The sequence below is a fragment of the Mauremys mutica genome, chromosome 12 (genome assembly GCF_020497125.1).
Source record: "Mauremys mutica isolate MM-2020 ecotype Southern chromosome 12, ASM2049712v1, whole genome shotgun sequence".
Lineage (NCBI taxonomy): Eukaryota > Metazoa > Chordata > Testudines > Geoemydidae > Mauremys > Mauremys mutica.
The window spans coordinates 13,415,134-13,436,099 of record NC_059083.1 but is presented as its reverse complement, the minus strand read 5'-3'; the positions used below and the strand labels follow the sequence as shown (position 1 = coordinate 13,436,099).

General features: G+C 48.9%; 1 protein-coding gene across 2 annotated transcripts; it reads right to left on the bottom strand.

The window, feature by feature from the left end:
* Positions 1–736: 736 nt before the first annotated feature.
* Positions 737–9,682, bottom strand: LOC123346275 (zinc finger protein 850-like). Of its 2 annotated transcripts, none has more exons than XM_044983591.1 (3): positions 9,628–9,682; positions 7,048–7,161; positions 737–6,743 (listed from the first exon to the last, which is right to left on the bottom strand). In XM_044983591.1, the coding sequence occupies exons 1-3, from the start codon at positions 9,659–9,661 to the stop codon at positions 4,567–4,569; spliced, it is 2,325 nt and encodes a 774-aa protein (XP_044839526.1). In that variant the 5' UTR covers positions 9,662–9,682; the 3' UTR covers positions 737–4,566. The 2 variants fall into 2 exon arrangements, with proteins under 2 accessions (XP_044839526.1, XP_044839527.1); XM_044983592.1 differs by having other exon boundaries at positions 737–6,740.
* Positions 9,683–20,966: the final 11,284 nt, after the last annotated feature.

The following is a 20,966-nucleotide window of genomic DNA, read 5'->3' as shown; positions in this document are numbered from 1 at the left end:
CGCATTATCAACCATCTACAGCCTATCCTGGAGACAGTTTATTCTTAAGCAATTGCAAGAGGGGAACTACACACTCGGGCAGGGAATTTCCCTTACTTTAGGTAGGGCTCCAAATATAAACAATTGGGGCAAGGCCTTTCTACCTTTTTTTTTTTATAGACAAGAATGATTATAGCTGCAGTTTGTTTATACATTTTTGCCTGATTTTTTTAAATAAGCTTTGCTCCAGTTTATGTTTTATTATTATTAAAGCAAGGTCAAAAAACAGCATTTCTGACCATTTCCCCAGCCGCCTAGCACAAACCCTGCTTCTACAAATCTTGCGCTATTAGCAAGGTTAGCCTGTCTTTTACTCTGTCACTTGACAACACAAAATGTCTACTATACTTCCACACACACCCCTTTTGTGCTTCTAGCACAACAATCAATTTTAAACTTTTATTTTTATTAAACCTTGCATTTTTGATTTTAGATTAAATGGTTTAGCCTCATGGGCTTTGGTTGGCTGCAACAACAATGCATGGTTAGTACAGGAGCGGCGCCAGGGTTTCTGGCGCCCTAGGCAGAATTCGGGGGGCGGCATTTTGTGCGCTCCCCTCAGGGCGCGTGGAAGCTTCCGGTTCCAGTCCCGTCGTGCCGCCGAAGAAGGACTCTCTGCCGAAATGCCGCCGGCGACAGCAGCAGTCATTGAGCTGCTCAATTGCCTGCTGCTGTTTTTCGTGGCACATCGGAAGAAAGTCCTTCTTTGGCGGCACGACAGGAGTGGAACCGGAAGCTCCCGTGTGCCCCGTGGGGAGCGCACAAAATGCCACCCCCCGAATCCTGGCGCCCTAGGCGACGGCTTAGGGTCGCCTAATGGTAGCACTGGCCCTGGGTTAGTATGAACATGTAAGGTATTATTATTATTACATTCTTTACGACAACATAATTTTAAGCTAAACAAAAGCAATAAAAGCATTAACATTCCCATTGTAATAATATGATGCAGCTGTTGTACTGCCTTAGTTACATAGCACAATACATCATAATTAGTACATAAAATAGATACACTATAGGCTGTATGAAAGGCACACTTTTCAATTTGATATATATATTTTGGAGCATATGAATTTGACCTTGTAATTCAGAGATTTTCTGGACCTTTGGTAGCAGTGAAAGCAAATTTTGGAATCGGTCAGGTACTAAGGCAGTTCAATTAAAGGGTTATTTGGAATCTCAGGGCTGATTGTAGAACTCTATTGCCTGCAGCAGTGGTGAGATTAAAATGTATGTCTTGCAAAGTGGTGGCTTTGACATTGGGGTGGAAAATTAACCATGCGTTGTGTTTGAGTCAGATCAGCCTGAGGCTTCTTTATTTCAAGCATATGCTGGTAGCTCTCCCGATAACAAGGAACCTTAAAGCTTAAAACCACAAACAGTTACACACCCACTTTTCCAAACCTTATTAGTAACTTAGAAGTTTATCAAAAACAAGCCTTATTAAGAATATAGCTAAAGAAGTTTTTCCTGTTATTCACAGGTTGTACTCTTGCGGTTACTGGTTTTACCACTCCTTCTCCTTTGGCAAGTTTCTTTCTTGTCCCCCTTCTCCAACCCTCCTACTCACTTATGCAGTTAGCTTACCTTGGATAAATAGAGGCCTGGGAGAAATATGAGGCCTATTGAAGTTTTCTCTTACAACATACACGTGGCTATTATTAGCTTGGAAAAGCAGGTGTTCTGTAGGGTCGTTTTTTGTCCCATACCCTTCCAACAAACGTTGTCATGAACAGTGACAACTTCCCCTGGCTTCAGTTTTTGTACACGCTGAAGCTGTGGGGGTTCTAAAGGCCAAAGTGTCCACTGATTCCCTATTTTTATTTAAATCTCGGGGGTTATTCCAGGAGCACTGACTACAAATCGGTTAGGAATACCAGGTAGTTTAATTTCCCAAATGTTTTGGTGAATTATTTAATCCCACATGCATTTTTGCCACGGACCCAGCAGGATACAGTATGTGGGAACCCACATCCCTCCAGTTGGTCCGTATGCTTGGAAGGAGCACTGCGAATGCCTGCACTTCCACCCAGAAAGTCTTTACGGCCACGGATCAGATGATACTCCTGAAGTGTCTGTAAGAGCCGTAGGCAAAGCATGATGCTCCAGATCACTCTGAATGGCCATGAGCTGGTCATTCAGGAAATCCTGAATTTCTGAACAAGCCAGATCTCACCACAATGCCTTCCCAGCCTCAGTGATATTTAGCACCATCGTCATCAGAAGTTTCTGGGTCATTGAACTAAGGGCAGAGATAACACGTAATTCAGCCTGTACCTGGGTTAGCTGTGCTCCAGAGAGAAGACCCGTGGCCTTTTCCAATTTATTTATGTTGTTGACCTTTATAGATATTCCAAATTGCAGCTGCGCTACTGGCACCATTTTATAGATGATTAGTGATGTCCCCTCCCCCCCCCCCTTTTTTTTTTTTAAGAGGAAACCCAGGCCCTTTGCTGTGCTAACCTAATGGCAGCTCCTTTTGAGCAATTAGAATATATAGAGGTGACCTGAAAACTGGAGACGGGCAGTGTACATTTATAGTCCCGAGCATAATTTAGCTTTCTCTTTTTTTTTTTTTAGGTGAAGTACCATGCCACATTTATTGGCTAAACACTTTTAGATACTTTTGGGAGGCATTAGCATTAATAGCATGGGAAGGGATATATTGCAATATGGTGCAGGTTAAATTATTGGTTACTGGGATTATTTTAGTACAGGTAAAATTTCCGGTGGCAGAACAGACTTTTTGGGTATACGTTTGATTATTTACCCTAGTTGGGTGACTAAGTAAAAATAAGGGACTTTTTCATTTCACATGCTATACATTTCGGGAACGGCCATTATATTTACCTTGCTATAGAACCCATTAATTTTAGATTTTGGGGGCTTATTTGTAGTGATAGTCTAGATTTCTATTTTTATTGACCCATTTGTTTTTTTACTTGTTTGCTTATATGACTTATTTTGAATTTTAAAGAATCAATTTTTTTGAGCAGAATTTTAGTAAATCACTAAGACGTGTAGGCTTTGGCCACTGTATTTCATTAGAATATATTTGTATCTGGGTATATTACAGGGGAGGTAGTGGTGGTGGGGGAGATGGTAGGAGTAGCATTTGTGGCAGCAAAATGCCTTTGGTATTCATCATCAGAAAGCCAACTGGGGAGTGCTATACATGCTGAAGGTACTTGTCCAAAAGCACAGCATGCATTACTTGGAATAAACCCCAAAGTCCAACGAATATCACATTTCCAAGACTCGTCCCCATAATGTCCTTCTTGCTAGTATACAATATTTTTTTTTCCCCACCAGTGCCAGTTTTTAATGTTCTTTGTGGTCAGAAATATCTGGGCTTTGGTGGTTTCAGTAGAGTAAGTGTTCCTACTTCTTGGCACAGTGGTGGTTTAGCATTTTGCAGGGGAGAGGTTACTAGCACATCACCCTGTAATGCTTTAGGTTTTTTAGCACAAATCAAATGCGTGGTAGTTCTGTCAGTGGACAAGGGAGAGGTTACTAGCACTTTATCTTATCCTTTTTTTCTGCTGCCCAAAAGAAACAGCAGCACCAGAAGGAGAAACAGGCTGATCATCAGTCGTAAAGTCCTCTTGAGGTGGAGAGGCCTTTTTGCAGTGAGAAGCACGGGTCCAGACAGTCAGTTCTTGGCATTTTACAGCGGTGTTGGTAGTCATCAGGACTTGATAAGGGCCTTTCCAGCGTGGAGCCAGGGCGGTCTTTCGCTGATGGACCTTTATGTAGATCCAGTTTTCTGGTTTCAGCAAGTGGGAAGGTTGTTCAGCTATAATCATTATTGTCGATTTAAAAAAAGGTAGAAAGTCTTGCTCCAACTGTTTATCTTTGGAGCCCTACCTGGACTAAGAGAGATTCCCTGCCTGGGTGTGCAGTTCCCCTCTTGCAATTGCTTAAGAATAAACTGTCTCTGATTTGTTACAACCAACCTAAAAGTAAAAACTCTGTTTTCTTCCACAATTATTGATGCCGTGACTCGGATGGTAACGCCAGGCTCAGCCAGCGGCAGCTACTGCGGACTGTTCCCCTTCGAACCCCAAGGCGCCAATCAAGAGGTAAGAGACCTTTTGAAATCTCTAATGGGGTATCGAAGGAGGACTGCTCGTGGAACCGTCTGTCCCTCTGGGGCTCATGCCATCCGAACTTATTGATTTTGTAACAAAATCAAATGCAGAGAGTTACTGAGGAACTGTTGCCGCTCTCAATAAGATTAGTTTGAAGTGATCAGAGCCAGCTCAAGCTTTTTTTCCACCCCAAGCAAAAAGTGCCGCCCCCCCAGGCACGTGCTTCCTCGTCTGGTGCCTGGAGCCGGCCCTAGAAGTGGTACTGAGGATTTAGTTTTCCCTGATGTGTAACAAGGCCTGATCTGAGTCAATTACATGGAAGCTGCTTAACCCTTTTTGTCATGTGTCACAGAAGTTTAGATCCTGTGTGGATTCTCCCATGTTGAATGAGATCTGATCTCCATGTGAAGCTTTTCGCACAGTCCAAGCACTTACACAGTCACTCTCCTGTGTGGATTGCCTGATGTTCAACAAGGTTTGACCTTCTTATGAAACTTTTCCCACAGTCCAAGCACTTGTGGGGTCTCTCTCCTGTGTGGATTGCCTTATGTCGAACAAGGTGTGACCTTCTTATGAAACTTTCCCCACAGTCCACGCACTTGTGGAGTCTCTCTCCTGTGTGGATTTTCTGGTGTTTAACCAGGGCTGATCTCCGTCTGAAACTTTCCCCACAGTCCAAGCACTTGTAGGGTCTATCTCCTGTGTGAATTGCCTGATGGTGAACAAGGCTTGACCTCTGTTTGAATCTTTTCCCACAGTTCAAGCACTTGTGGAGTCTCTCTCCTGTGTGGATTGCCTGATGTTCAACAAGGTTTGACCTGTGTTTGAAACTTTTCCCACAGTCCAAGCACTTGTGGGGTCTCTCTCCTGTGTGGACTGACTGATGACAAACAAGCTGTGACCTCCGTATGAAACTTTTCCCACAGTCCAAGCACTTGTGGGGTCTGTCTCCTGTGTGGACAGACTGATGTTGAACAAGGTGTGACCTGTGTTTGAAACTTTTCCCACAGTCCAAGCACTTGTGGGGTCTCTCTCCTGTGTGGACTGACTGATGTTGAACAAGCTGTGACCTTCTTCTGAAACTTTTCTCACAGTCCAAGCACTTGTGGGGTCTCTCTCCTGTGTGGACTGACTGATGACAAACAAGGTGTGACCTTCTTTTGAAACTTTTCTCACAGTCCACGCACTTGTGGGGTCTCTCTCCTGTGTGGACGGACTGATGACAAACAAGCTCTGACCTCTGTATGAAACTTTTCCCACAGTCCAAGCACTTGTGGGGTCTCTCTCCTGTGTGGACTGACTGATGTTGAACAAGGTGTGACCTTTGTTTGAAACTTTTCCCACAGTCCAAGCACTTGTGGGGTCTCCCTCCTGTGTGGATTTTCTGGTGTTGAACCAGGACTGATCTCCGTCTGAAACTTTTCCCACAGTCCAAGCACTTGTGGAGTCTCTCTCCTGTGTCCACTACTTTATGTGTAACAAGGACTGACCTGCGTATGAAACTTTCCGCACAGTCCAAGCACTTGTGGGGTCTCTCTCCTGTGTGGATTGCCTGATGTCGAACAAGGTTTGACCTTCTTGTGAAACTTTTCTCACAGTCCACGCACTTGTGGGGTCTCTCTCCTGTGTGGACTGACTGATGACAAACAAGGTGTGACCTTCGTATGAAACTTTTCCCACAGTCCAAGCACTTGTGGGGTCTCTCTCCTGTGTGGACTGACTGATGACAAACAAGGTCTGACCTTTGTATGAAACTTTTCCCACAGTCCAAGCACTTGTGGGGTCTCTCTCCTGTGTGGATTGCCTTATGTTTAACAAGGTAGGCCCTTTCCTTGAAACTTTTCCCACAGTCCAAGCACTTGTAGGGTCTATCTCCTGTGTGAATTGCCTGATGTTCAACACGGTTTGACCTTCTTATGAAACTTTTCCCACAGTCCAAGCACTTGTGGGGTCTCTCTCCTGTGTGGATTGCCTGATGTTTAACAAGGTGTGACCTTTGCATGAAACTTTTCCCACAGTCCAAGCACTTGTGGGGTCTCCCTCCTGTGTGGATTTTCTGGTGTTTAACCAGGGCTGATCTCCGTCTGAAACTTTTCCCACAATCCAAGCACTTGTGGAGTCTCTCTCCTGTGTGGACTGACTGATGTTGAACAAGGTGTGACCTGTGTTTGAAACTTTTCCCACAGTCCAAGCACTTGTGGGGTCTCTCTCCTGTGTGGACTGACTGATGTTTAACAAGGTGTGACCTGTGTTTGAAACTTTTCCCACAGTCCAAGCACTTGTGGAGTCTCTCTCCTGTGTGGACTGACTGATGACAAACAAGGTGTGACCTTCTTATGAAACTTTTCCCACAGTCCAAGCACTTGTGGGGTCTCTCTCCTGTGTGGATTGACTGATGACAAACAAGGTGTGACCTTTGCACGAAACTTTTCCCACAGTCCAAGCACTTATGGGGCCTTTCTCCTGTGTGGCTTTTCTTAAGTGACTTTCGTGCTGACTTTGGACTGAAACATTTCCCTTCAGCTCCTCCCACAAAGGTCGCCTGGGGTTGCACTTCTCCAGGAACTTCCTGATAATGATTCTCCTCCTCATTCTCATTCCCTCGCTCAGCACCTTCTGGAAGAGAGACAATCCAGACAGGAGTCATTGTGCTTGGAAGAAAGAGGAATAGCACCGAGGGAAAACCCAACAGAGAGACTGAGCAATTGGATTCTGCCTCCACATCCCACCCAAAGTGAAGGAGAAATGGGAAGGAAACTCCTGCATCTAAGAGGATGGGTGGAAAGTCGTGAGCGATATTTGCTGACTACAGCCCTGTCCTGGCTGTAACGAGGAAGAACTGAAGGTGTTTACTCACACCATATTTGGGGAATCTCAACTTTTTCCTTCCCTCCCTAGATGGTTCTGTGTCAGTCCTCACCTGTATGGGGGCATCTTGGAAGCCTTCTTTCCTCGCAGGTCTGGAGATCGGGCACCCACGGCTCTTCCCCTTGCTCCAGGCGGGCGATAAGCTCAGGTTTGGCAAGGGGAAATCCTGCGCAGGGGGTGAAATCAGACCAGATGAGGGTGCATGGAGCACTGGTGGAGTATTTGTCACTAAGGACATTCCGTGAGTGGAACCTGTCCCTGTGCTCTGCTGGAGGAACGTGGCATCCATAAGAACATAAGAAAGGCCGTACCGGGTCAGACCAAAGGTCCATCTAGCCCAGTATCTCTCTACCGACAGTGGCCAATGCCAGGTGCCCCTGAGGGAGTGAACCTAACAGGCAATGATCAAGTGATCTCTCTCCTGCCATCCATCTCCACCATCTGACAAACAGAGGCTAGGGACACCATTCTTACCCATCCTGGCTAATAGCCATTTATGGACTTAGCCACCATGAATTTATCCAGTCCCCTTTTAAACATTGTTATAGTCCTAGCCTTCACAACCTGCTCAGGTAAGGAGTTCCACAAGTTGACTGTGCGCTGCGTGAAGAAGAACTTCCTTTTATTTGTTTTAAACCTGCTGCCTATTAATTTCATTTGGTGACCCCTAGTTCTTGTATTATGGGAATAAGTAAATAACTTCTCCTTATCCACTTTCTCAACATCACTCATGATTTTATATACCTCTATCATGTCCCCCCTTAGTCTTCTCTTTTCCAAACTGAAGAGTCCTAGCCTCTTTAATCTTTTCTCATATGGGACCCTCTCTAAACCCCTAATCATTTTAGTTGCTCTTTTCTGAACCTTTTCTAGTGCTAGAATATCTTTTTTGAGGTGAGACCACCACATCTGTACACAGTATTCGAGATGTGGGCGTACCATGGATTTATATAAGGGCAATAATATATTCTCAGTCTTATTCTCTATCCCCTTTTTAATGATTCCTAACATCCTGTTTGCTTTTTTGACCGCCTCTGCACACTGCGTGGACATCTTCAGAGAACTATCCACGATAACTCCAAGATCTTTTTCCTGACTCGTTGTAGCTAAATTAGCCCCCATCATGTTGTATGTATAGTTGGGGTTATTTCTTCCAATGTGCATTACTTTACATTTATCCACATTAAATTTCATTTGCCATTTTGTTGCCCAATCACTTAGTTTTGTGAGATCTTTTTGAAGTTCTTCACAATCTGCTTTGGTCTTAACTATCTTGAGTAGTTTAGTATCATCTGCAAACTTTGCCACCTCACTGTTTACCCCTTTCTCCAGATCATTTATGAATAAATTGAATAGGATTGGTCCTAGGACTGACCCTTGGGGAACACCACTAGTTACCCCTCTCCATTCTGAGAATTTACCATTAATTCCTACCCTTTGTTCCCTGTCCTTTAACCAGTTCTCAATCCATGAAAGGACCTTTCCTTTTATCCCATGACAGCTTAATTTACGTAAGAGACTTTGGTGAGGGACCTTGTCAAAGGCTTTCTGGAAATCTAAGTACACTATGTCCACCGGATCCCCCTTGTCCACAGGTTTGTTGACCCCTTCAAAGAACTCTAATAGATTAGTAAGACACGATTTCCCTTTACAGAAACCATGTTGACTATTGCTCAAGAGTTTATGTTTTTCTATGTGTCTCACAATTTTATTCTTTACTATTGTTTCAACTAATTTGCCCGGTACCGACGTTAGACTTACCGGTCTGTAATTGCTGGGATCACCCCTAGAGCCCTTTTTAAATATTGGCGTTACATTAGCTAACTTCCAGTCATTGGGTACCGAAGCCGATTTAAAGGACAGGTTACAAACCTTAGTTAATAGTTCCGCAACTTCACATTTGAGTTCTTTCAGAACTCTTGGGTGAATGCCATCTCGTCCCGGTGACTTGTTAATGTTGAGTTTATCAATTAATTCCAAAACCTCCTCTAGTGAGACTTCAATCTGTGACAGTTCCTCAGATTTGTCACCTACAAAATCCAGCTCAGGTTTGGGAATCTCCCTAACATCCTCAGCCGTGAAGACTGAAGCAAAGAATCCATTTAGTTTCTCCGCAATGACTTTATCCAAGAGGAAGGGAACGTGGTCACTGAGCCCCCTTGCGCAGAGGAAGTTGTCTGGGGAGGTGAGCTGAATTATTACTACACCCTCACTAGGCGTTCCCAGGATCTCTGCACTCTGGGGGCCTTGCTGACTCACACACAGCTCTGCACTTAAACCCCTGCCTCTTTCTAAACCTGAAGAGCCCAGAGCCCTCCCCTGGGCTGGAGCTAGTCCCAACAAGGGAGGTGAACAGGGATTGTGTGTGCAGCCAAGAAACAACACAGACAGGACAATGCTCGATTTATGCCCCTTTGAAAGGTGGAGGGGTGGGGATAGTTTAGCTTGTCCACTGGGTTTTGACACCCATGTTCCACTGGAGAGGGCACAGAGATGCAACTCTCTCTCACATGGCAGCTGTGCATTATGGAACCCATTTGCCTCTAATGTAACTGACTGAGGAAGAACCTGAACACATTCAGATACTTAAGTCCCATGGCTAGTAATAACAGAGCAGACGGGAATCCCTTACCCAGCGAGGTCACCATCTCATAGTTCTCCTGCATGACGTCCCTGTAGAGGGCTCTCTGTGCAGGGTCCAGCAGAGCTCCCTGCCTCTGGGTGAAATACACAGCCACCTCCTCGAAGGTCACCGGCATCTGAAACAACAAGAGTCCCTCCCTCAGCACCTGCTGCCCCAGATACAATCCCACTAGTCACGGGAAGGGGAAAAAAATGTGAAGCTCTGGGAGGGCCAGACTGGCAGAATCCCACCCCCACCCAGCTCAGAGGCTTCAGGGTGGGAAGAAGGTGAGCGCTCCCTGTCCCCTACATCAGACGGAGCAGGGCCGGGATTTCTTATTTCCCACATGCCTGCCAGCCACAGCCTGACATGGGAAGCAGAGCTCTGAGCCGGGGACAGGGACAGGAATCCCAACAGCTTCTCTTCATATTTCACAGCAGCCTCAGGCCAGTGGGTCCAGGCTCCAGCATTGGGAGTCTGGAAAATGTTCCCAGGCCTGCCTACGGGGTTGTATCCTGTTTGAGAATTGGGGGAATGTCCCCTCTCCCCTCCCCCGCCTCCAATGGGCCTACTCAGAAAATCAGCAGGTTTCTCACACCCTGTATCCTCTCTGCCTCTCCCTCACCCCGCCCAGTAGCTCCCTGAAAATCTCCTACCTGAGCTGGCTCCATCACAGCCATTTCCCTTCCCTGTCTCCTAGAAGACGGGACCATCTGGAGCGAAATGTGGACGTGATTCCTCAGTCTGTCAGGGCGAGAGGAGCAATGGGGGAGGTTACAGAAGGGGCTTCAGTCCATGTCACCCGCAGATTCCCATGGAAGAAACAGATTCTTCACTCTTGTGTTTGTTAGCAGCAAGTCAGAGGCAGTTTATTTCAAGCAACTGCAGGGGGAGCCTACGGGGATGGGGGGCTTCCCTTTCTTAGGCAGGTCTCCAAAGTACAACAGTTTAAAGCACATATTTATAGGTTCCCATCACATATATCAACAGATACAGCTGAATCTTGTTATACATTTTCCTTCCCATTCTTATCTGAAAGCAAGGTTAGAAAACAGCTTCTCATGTCGTTTCCCCAACCACCTCGCACAATCGCCGCTTCTACAAATCTCGTGACGTTAGGGTTAGGGTTAGCCTTGTCGTGGAAAAACGACCAGGCGTTGTGTTTGGATCAGAACCGCCTGAGGCCTTTGACTGATTACCAGCGCACAGGGGCGGACCGCTATTGGAAACAGCCTCCCCGAAGCTGGTTACAGACAGGCTTATAAAGCTTAAAAGCACAAACTCGTTACACAAGGCTGCATACATTGCCTTGTCATTTCCTTACTAGAAATGTTGCAAAATCAATATAAATTAGAGCAAACTTAAATTCTTCCCATGTTAGGCCTCTCCTGGTATTTACTGTCTGTCCTTTTGCGGTGAAACGGTGACCGTGAAGGATATGGCAAATTGTTTTTGGCTAGGGGACTGTTGGGTACTTTCCACTGCCTCCTCTGTGCCCTCATTTCAGCGAGCTGACCTTGGCAGCTCGACATGAGGCTTGGGCCTATAAGGTTTGGATGCCACTGGATTTTCCCTTACAAGGGATTTGGGGTGCAGACTGCGGTGGGGAGAGGACACCCCCCAGCCCTCTCTCACCGCAGCAGCTCGGGGCAGGGTGAGAGGCACCTCTCCCCAGCCACGGCAGCTGCTGTGGTCCTGAGCCGGGCTGAGGGAGGGGTTCCTCTCCCCAGCAGCTCTGGTGGACCTGGGTCGAGCCTGGGGAGGGGATTTTTTCCATTCTGACTCCTTCTGCCCCTTGTACACAGAAACAAGCAGGATCTTAGTTCAAGGCCTGTAAGCAAGCTTGACCAAACTCAGAGGACCTTGACTAAAGCTTAAGGCCGGCTAAATTTTCCCTCACAGCCTGTCTTCTGCTCTGTCTCTTAAAAACACTAAGATGGCTGCTGCAAACCCCCTTTTCACACGTCCACATTCCCCCGAGGCTCTTGAGACACTTCCCGTAACAGCAACTCTAAGCCAAATGCTAGAAAAAGAAAAGGAAAAAAAGGGGCCACTTTGGGGGATTTCCCCGCACTGCCCTGTAAACTCCTCTCCCTGAGGAACAGCCGGAGCCCTCTGGTGGCATCACCCGAAGAACGAGCTGCCCTGGACTCCCCCAGCAGCCCCCAGGGACAGGCAGACAAAGGCTGATTCCATTGGCCCATCCACTCTCCCTACCGGCCAGAATCAGCAGCGACTCCGGTGGGGCTGAGAACTGAATCCTGCAGGAAAAACAGACCAGGGCCCCGGGCAGACCCCGAAACTCATGAGACACAGACCCCGCCAGCACGGGGGTGTCTGACAATATAACACACTGGGACCTCCCCATCCCAGCCTGCCCCCCGCAGCCCCAGAACCCGCCTCCTGCCCCCACCCCGCTCCCCCGCCTGCCCTCACCCCCGGCACCTCTTTAGCCTCCGCCCCCTGCAGCCCGGGGGTGCCGGGGGGGGGCGGGTCTCTCTCACCTTCCCTCCGAGCGGGGCCCCGGGGCAGGGGCCGGGCCGGGCTGGGGGCTCTGCCCTGGGAGAGGCTCCTGGGGGGGGGAACAGCGGGAAGGGCCCTGCTGGAGATTCCCCTCTCCCGGCTGCAGCCAGGGCTCCGGGCTCCCAGCACCAGCCGCCCCCCGGGGCTCGGGGATCTCGCCAGGAGCCTGGGAGCCAGAGTCACCGCAGCGGCTGCGAGTCACTTCCTGCGGCCGGGCCGGAGCCCAGCGCTCGCTGCCCGGAGCCGCCTCCCGGCTGCTCCTGGGTCCTAGCGCTGCAGGGATCGCGCTGCAGCATCTCTGGGTCCGGCTCCTGTTCCACTCCCAGGCGCTATGATCAGAAGGGCCCATCATCTGGCCCAGGGGGTCTCATGACCAAAGTTGGTGGCCAGGAACTCTCACTGGTGGCCGCTCTGACACTTTCCCCTATAATCCTAACTAACTTTAGGAGAAACCAATAAATATGCACAGAGGTAAGAGGCGGGAACGTTCCTGACTCTCTCTTTGCGGGGAAGAGGAAGTGGAGGGGGGCAGCCCAGCAGGTCACACACAGCTTGTAGTGCAGCCGCATTGCTGGGAGAGAGCTGCTGCTGGTCGTGCAGGGAATTATCTCAGTCCATCAGCAGGGCACCCTCCTCTGGTGGCGTCTCACGCTCTGTCACTGCTTCGCTGGCTCCATGTCTTCAGAAGCCAGAGCCGCATCTCTCCTGGACCAGTGTCCTCTTCGGGGTACAGCCCTCTGGCTGAGCCCCAAACTCCGTTCCCCCCACTTTCTGCGGTGTAAAGGTTTGCTTTAGTGGGACATTACTGAGAGTATCCAATTCAGGATGAACTCCTGAGACCAAGGGCAGGCACAGCCCATGATAGGTAGTCCTTCACTCACAAGGTACAGCGAAAAGCAAACTTCTTTGTCATCGCTCTGGCTAACAAAGTCAGAGAAGCAATTCCCTCGGATACTCCAGTCCCCTTGTATCACCACTAGAAGCATTGCTTAGAGGGATGAGTGGTCATTAAAATCAGTGTCCCCAGTTAAAGGTTCTCCTGATCCCAAAGGATCAGCTACACACTCATGTCCATATACAAATCAGATCTTACCCAGAAATCATCCTGTTGCCAATTCTTTAGTATCTAACATATAAAAGTTTATTAATAAAAAGAAAGGTGAGTTAAAATTGGTCAAAGGAATCAAATACCTACAATAATCATAAAGCTCTTGATTCGGCAGCGATGGAATAAACTGCAGGCTTATATCAAGTTTCTGGTTACTCCCAAATCATTAGAAGGACCTCCGTTCCCCGGTTGGAACGCTCCCCTTCGTACAAATGCATAGTCCAAGGGTTTGAGCAGCAGAGAAACTGGAGCAGGAAAGAGGTAAGATGGAGATGTTTCCAGGGTCTTTTATAACTTGCATCATGTGCAGGGAATCCCATTGAAAAGAACAGTAACAATGTCCAGTCACATGAGCCATCACATGGGCAAATCACCCATCTACGCATGACTTTACAGGCAGAAGCCATGGCCCACATGCTAGTTTGAATGTTCCCAGGAAGGCTCATCCGATGTGGACTGGCATCTCCCGAGGCCCATTGTCAGTCAGGTACTTCTTGCTGGGCCACGCAATTTGAATCGTTCCTTCGCAATACGCTGGCCAAATGCTTCACTGGGGCTACTGAGAATCAAACTCATGGAAGTACAACTATGTAGCCAATACTAATAATTTCAAACACATCAATAACATATGCATGCAACTAGAACAAACATACCCAGCTATTGCAATCCTTTCCATAGGCACCTCACTTGACCACCTTTGCACAAGATTTCTTGCAAACATAGAACAGTGGTTACAACAATGATCCAGATGATATTTTAATCAGGTCACGTCATACAGGAGAACCAGCAGCCCTTGCTCCCAGCCTGTCGCCGTGGTGCCGAACTGCAGCCCCTAGTACAGCCCTTCCCTCAGGGGCAAACTGTGGTTCTTCGATGGGCCACTCTCTTTGGCAGCAAGTGGGACAGACCCGCTTGCTTCTCTGGGCCCCTCCCCCAGGACCCTCTAGCAGCAGCACGTACTGCCTCTCCTCCAAGTGCTGCTGCTTACCTCTTTATCCCTGGGCCACTTCCCTGTAGCCCCAGCCCCTTCCCTGCCTCCTATCGGGGCTTCTGTCTGGCAGCCAGTCAGGCTGCAGCTCCGCTTACTCGCCTGACCCCACCCTGCTCTTCCTGACACTTCTCTTTATAGACAACTAGTCCTCTTCCATCAGGCTGGAGAAAGAGACTGCTCTCTGCTCTGCAGAACAGTCCTTTTTATATGGCCCTCGCTGGCTGCTCCATCAAGCCTCCTTTCCATTGGCTCTCTCCGCAAGTCCTCCTCTCATTGGCTGGGCTTTGCACAGCCTCCCCAAGGGCTGCTTTAACCCCTCTTCTCCCAGAGTGGGAAACTGCACTACACCTAGGGTGACCAGACAGCAAATGTGAAAAATTGGGATGGGGGAGTGGGGGTAATAGGAGCCTATATAAGAAAAAGACCCAAAAATCAGGACTGTCCCTATAAAAATCAGGACTTCTGGTCACCTTAACTACACCTCACCTTGTGACTACCCCTGCCACATCCCCTCCAGCACCCACTCTACCCCCTCCAGCTCCCACCTTCCTCAGTGTCTCTTTTTGGGCACCTGGGATATGGTCACCCTAGCAACAAACATACACTAAAAACTCACCATTCTACATGCACTGGTGTTACACGCATTTCAATGGCAGATCATGACTTTTCCAATGATCCCTCACCAGGCCTACGTTGTACACGATATATCAGAACCATACATAAGTGGTGAGCATGGGGGGGCAAAGAGAGTCTCTGTCATCCCAACACAGGACACTGAGGTAGATGGGGAAGGGGTGACTGGGTGGACTGTCGGGTTCCTCATCTCCCTCTGGCCTCAGTGATGGGGGTCGGCCTGGCTTCAAGGCTGCCCAGGTCTGTTGACATCCCCGGCTCCCTTCTTGCCTCAGCCCAAGTTTGGCATCTCAAGAATAGGGAGACGCTACTGCCTCCCCTATCATTGTCCGGGATGTCGTTCATGGACCTTTAGAGTTCAGGGGCAGCTTCACACGACTCAGCCAGTCCAAGTTGAGTCCCTCCCTCTCTGGTACCGGTGCAGCGAGTTCACAGTTCTCAGCCTCGGCTGTAAGGCTCGGAGGAGCAAACCCAACAGTTTCCCAGCTCTGTTCCCCCAACTTCTCCCCCTCCCAACGGTATCTCACATCTCTGCAGGGATCAGACAGTGTCGTGGAAATTACCCAGGCCTTGCGTTTGGATCAGACAGCCTGAGGCTTCTTTATTGTAATACAAGCATGCGGGGAGAGACAGCTGCATCGAGCTGCTCTGCAAAGATGAAAACAATAAAAGCTTACATAGATTTTTAACAATATACAGATAAGCACATTTCCTCATTAATATTTCCTTATTAGGAACACAGCAAAACCAAGTTGTCCCATTTTAAAGAGTTGTTCTTTTGCGGTTAACAGCTTTCTTAAGATTACCTGTTGCAATTGTGTTTCTCAGAGCTCCCTCATTCCCCCTCTTTATCATGTACACAGTTAACTTGACAAAAGTTTAGGCTCACTTAACATTGCTTTCACAGGCAGTAACTTCCATTTCAGTCTCTGTCTCTCGCATTCTGAATCTAGGGGCTGGTCTACACTGGGGGAGGGGGTATCGGATACGCAACTTCAGCTATGTGAATAGCATAGCTGAAGTCAAAGTATCTTAGATCGATTTACCTCGGGTCTTCACGGTGCAGGATCGACGTCCGCGGCTCCCCGTGTCGACTCCGCTACCTCCACTCGCTCCAGTGGAGTTCCAGAGTCGACAGGAGCGCGTTCGGGGATCGATATATCGGAGACGCGATATATCGATTCCCGAAAAATCGATTGCTACCTGCGGATATGGCGGGTAGTCTGGACGTACCCAACTCTCACCATCAGTGTTCATGCTGAGAGACACTGATCACTGGAGGGATAGCTCAGTGGTTTCAGCATTGACCTGCTAACGTCATCGATTGGATTATGAAGACATCCACTTACGAGCGTAGGAACGGAATCCAGTGGACGTTGTGGACCCAGCTTGATGACCTGGACTTTGCCGACGACCTTGCACTCCTTTCACACAGTAAACAGCAGATGCAAGAGAAGACCAACGTAGTGGCAGCCACGTCATCACAGGTTGGCCTCAACATCCACAAGAACAAGACCAAGATCCTTAGGATCAATTCCATCAGCAATGACCCAGTCACACTGAATGGACGCCCCCTGGAAGAAGTACAGTCCTTCACCTACCTAGGTAGCATCATCGACCAGCAGGGTGGCACAGACGCAGACATCAAAGTAAGGATTGGTAAGGCAAGAGCAGCCTTCTTACAGTTCAAGAACATCTGGAGCTCCAGAGAGCTGTCTTTGGCAATAAAGATTCGACTGTTCAACTCCAACGTGAAATCAGTCCTACTGTATGGAGCTGAAACCTGGAGGACAACCAAAACAACCACCAGGAAGATCCAGACCTTCATTAATAGCTGCCTCAGAAGGATTCTCCAGATCCGCTGGCCAGACACCATCAGTAACATCCACCTCTTGGAGAGGACCCGTCAACTCCCAGCAGAGGAAGAAATTAGAAGGAGAAGGTGGGGCTGGATAGGACATACACTACGCAAGCAGCCAACCAACATCACCAGACAGGCACTGCGGTGGAACCCCCAAGGCAAGCGGAAAAGAGGCCGCCCAAGAAATACCTGGCGACGCGACCTTCAGGTTGATAGCAAAAAAATGGGCTATACCTGGAACCAGCTAGAGCGAATGGCCCAGGATAGAAGACTCTGGAGATCTGTGGTTGGCGGCCCATACCCCGGTTGGGGTGACGGGCATGAATGAATGAATGAGTCAAGGCAGGGGGCTGGACTCGATGACCTTTCAAGGTTCCTTCCAGTTTTAGGAGATTGGTATATCTCCAATTATTATTATTACTGTCATTGTTCAAACCACACACACAAAAATCTCACGACAAAGGGTTACACAAACATTAAAATAAAATAATATCTAAAAAAGGATGATTCGTGCCAATGACCATTTGTCTCTTGAAATCTGCAGGAAATCTGAGCCACAAACTATCCAACTAAACTAATATCAAAGACGTGACCTCATGGCCTTCACGAAGAGAGAAAAACCCACCGGCCAGGGTGGACAATACAATGATTTCACATTCATAAAGTTGAAATCTCAGAGACTCTTAAGAAGTTTACCCATTTTCTTCTGAAGTGGCTAAACCGGCTTCACTTCTCACCTGCTTATTCGGCTGTATGAGTTACAAAAGTTTTAGCAGCAGCATCATAAAAGAAAGAGAATGAAAAACAAAACAACCTTCCCATCTATAAATGATCTGGACTAAACCTAGAAAAACCCAGGAAGCAATTTTATCAATAGATGGAAACAGGGCTATAAAATGTGAAGGTCAAACTGTGCTTTGAAGTTCATTGAGATTTCCCTGCCCACTGCCAGGTCTGTGACACTTCCTTCTCCAGCACTCAGGCGTCTGACCTAAGACCATAGCCATCAAAGCTGTGACTCCTAAGCATGGAGAGCCAGGGACAGGGTGGTAAGTGACACCTTGGGAGATGGAGGGAAAGAAGGGAGACAGGTTAAACTTTCCATGGCTGGGACAGAGCCTGCTGTGTTGAGAGTGGAGCGTGACAGTGACAGGGGAAGGAGGTTTCAGAGAGGGAGCCGTATTAGTCTGTATCCGCAAAAAGAATGAGGACTCCTTCTGGCACCTTAGAGACTAACAAATTTTTTTGGGCATAAGCTTTCGTGGGCTATGACGCACTTCATCAGATGCATGGAGTGGAGCATACAGTAGGAAGACACACACACACACACACACACACACCATGAAAAGATGGAGCTTGCCGTACCAACTCTGTGAGACTAATCAACTCGGGTGAGCTATTATCAGTTTCCCCTACTTTACTCACACCTTGTCAACTGTTTGAAATGGGCCAACCTGATTATCACTACAAGCGTTTTTTTTCTCCTCCTAATAGCTCACCTTAATTGACTAGTCCCAGAGTTGGTATGGCAACCCCCATCTTTTCATGTTCTCTGTATGTATATCTTCCTCCTGTATGTTCCACTCTATGCATCTGAAGTGGGTTTTAGCCCACAAAAGCTTATGCCCGAATATAGGTGTTCGTTTCTAAGGTGCCACAAGAACACCTCTTTCTTTTTTTAGGGGAAGTAGGGAATCTCTCGCACTCACCCCGTCGCCCTGAAATAGCAGAGAAGCTAAAACACCCCATTTTACTGTCCCTGCTCCCCAATTTTTTAGCATCTAGTTAGTTCTGGTGCATAAGGGATAAAATGTACAAACACTAAATGCTTTCCGGCACGGCCTGGTGTAATGCGAGACTATCTGGGAACGAGAAAGTCTGGCCGCCAAGGGGGAACTCAGGGAATAGCAATCACTCTGCTAACGGGAGATTGGGGTGGGGGTGGGGGTCAGAAACTGTGTTCCCTGCAGGCAACGCAGCTGCACTGCAGGCTATCGAGGGCCATGGAAGCAGGGAGAGAGGGGCCCCTCTGAAGGCTTAGCCCGGGTCCACTGGAGCTGCAGGGGAGAGGAACCCCTCCCTCAGCCCGGCCCAGGACCACAGGAGCTGCGATGGCTGGGGAGAGGTGCCTCTCACCAAGGGCCGTTGTTTCCTGCTCTGGCCGCCCTGTAGGGGGTGGCAGTGTGGAGGAGGGGAGCGCCCTGCAGTAAACTCGGCAGGGCAGCCCGCGTCCTTCCCTCCCCGCCGCCCGGAGCAGCGCAGAGCCCTCCCGGCAGGCGGCGCGGCGATCAGGGCCGCGGGGTGAGCGCCCCGCTGAAGCCCTGGCCGCCCCCTTCTCTCTCTGGCCCCCGCTCCCTCCCCATTAGACCAAGCGTGCACTGCAGCACAGGGAGTCCCATGGCTCCGGCAGCCCTGTAGGGTTTTGTTTTGTTTTTTCCCCTGCTTTGCCGGCCGCGCCGTTCCCCCCCCACACCCCGCTTTGCCGCTCCAGCCGCTCCGCAGGTTGGTTTTTTTTCACCTGCTTTGCAGCTCGAGCCGTGCAGTGTTTTTTGGGTTTTTTTCCCCCCGTGCTTTCCCGCTCCGGCTGTGCTGCAGGTTTCTTTTCCCCCCTGCTTTGCCGTTCCAGCCGCGCCGTTTTTTTGTTCCCCCCACCCTGATTTACCGCTCCGGCCGCACCGTGGGTTTTTGTTGTTTTTTTTCCCTGCTTTGCTGCTCCGGCTTTGCTGCATTCCCCCACCCACACACTTAGCCGTTCCAGACGCGCTGTTTTTTGTTCCCCCTACCCCGCTTTGCCGCTCTGGCCGCACTGTGGGTTTTTGAATTTTTTTCGCTGCGTTGCCACTCCGGCGGCCCCCGCCTTTTTTTTTTTGCTTGGGGCAGCAAAAAAGCCAGAGCCGGCCCTGCTCTCACCTGGCCCCGAGCTGCTGTGGTGAGAGTGGGCTAGGGAGAGTCCTGTCCCCAACGCAGCCTGCAACCCAATTCCCTCATTCCCAGCCCCACCTCACAGGCCTAGCCAGAGCCATCACCCCTCCACACCCAACCCTCTGCCCAGCCCTGAGCCCCCTCCCACGCTCCGAACCCCTTGGCCCCACCCCCACCACATGAATTATCTTCTGTGCGCCAATATGGAGATGATCTGTCACATCCTGGTGCATAGAACCAAATTCATTCCGCACATGGATGTAAAAGATGAGGGAGCACTGGTCAGAGCACATAAGATGCTCAGAGTGAGTTTACACTAGGAAATCTGGTGGAGGGTCACAGAGATCTGCTGGCTAATCCCCACCACACCTCCTAGCGGAGCCAGAACTTCAGAGGCTGATGCTGTGGAGGCAGAGGTGGGGTCTCCAGGCCTCCCACAAAAGGCTCTGTAGGAACCAGTCCCTCTCAGTGGTGCTGTCTGAATGCAGACGGGCTGGGGCAGAGGGGCTGAGTGAAGAGAGGCAGCACCTCTCTACCCCTGTCAGTGGACAAGGGAGAGGTTACTAGCACTTTATCTTGTCCTTTTTTCCTGCTGCCCAAAAAAAACAGCGGCACCAGAAGGAGAAACAGGCTGATCATCAATCATAAAGTCCTCTTGAAGTGTAGAGGCCTTTTTGCTGTGAGAAGCACGGGTCCAGGCAGTCAGTTCTTGGCATTTTACAGTGGTGCTGGTAGTCAGCAGGACTTGAAAAGGGCCTTTCCAGCGTGGAGCCGGGGTGGTCTTTCGCTGATGGACCTTTATGTAGATCCAATTTTCTGGTTTCAGGAAGTGGCAAGGTTGTTCATGTATAATCATTATTGTCGATAAAAAAAAAGGTAGAAAGTCTTGCCCCAACTGTTTATCTTCGGAGCCCTACCTGGAGTAAGAGAGATTCCCTGCCTGGGTGTGCAGTTCCTCTCTTGCAATTGCTTAAGAATAAACTGTCTCTGATTTGTTACAACCAACCTTAAAGTAAAAACACATGCCGTGACTCGGATGGTAATGCCCAGCTGAGCCTGCCGCAGCTACTGCGGACTGTTCCCCTTCGAACCTCAGGGCGCCAATCAAGAGGTAAGAGACCTTCTGAAATCTCTAATGGGGTATCGAAGGAGGACTGCCCGTGGAACCGTCTGTCCCTCTGGGGCTCATGCCATCCGAACTTATTGATTTTGTAACAAAATCAAATGCAGAGAGGTACTGGGGAACTGTTGCCGCTCTCAATAAGATTAGTTTGAAGTGATCAGGGCCAGCTCAAACTTTTTTTGCCACC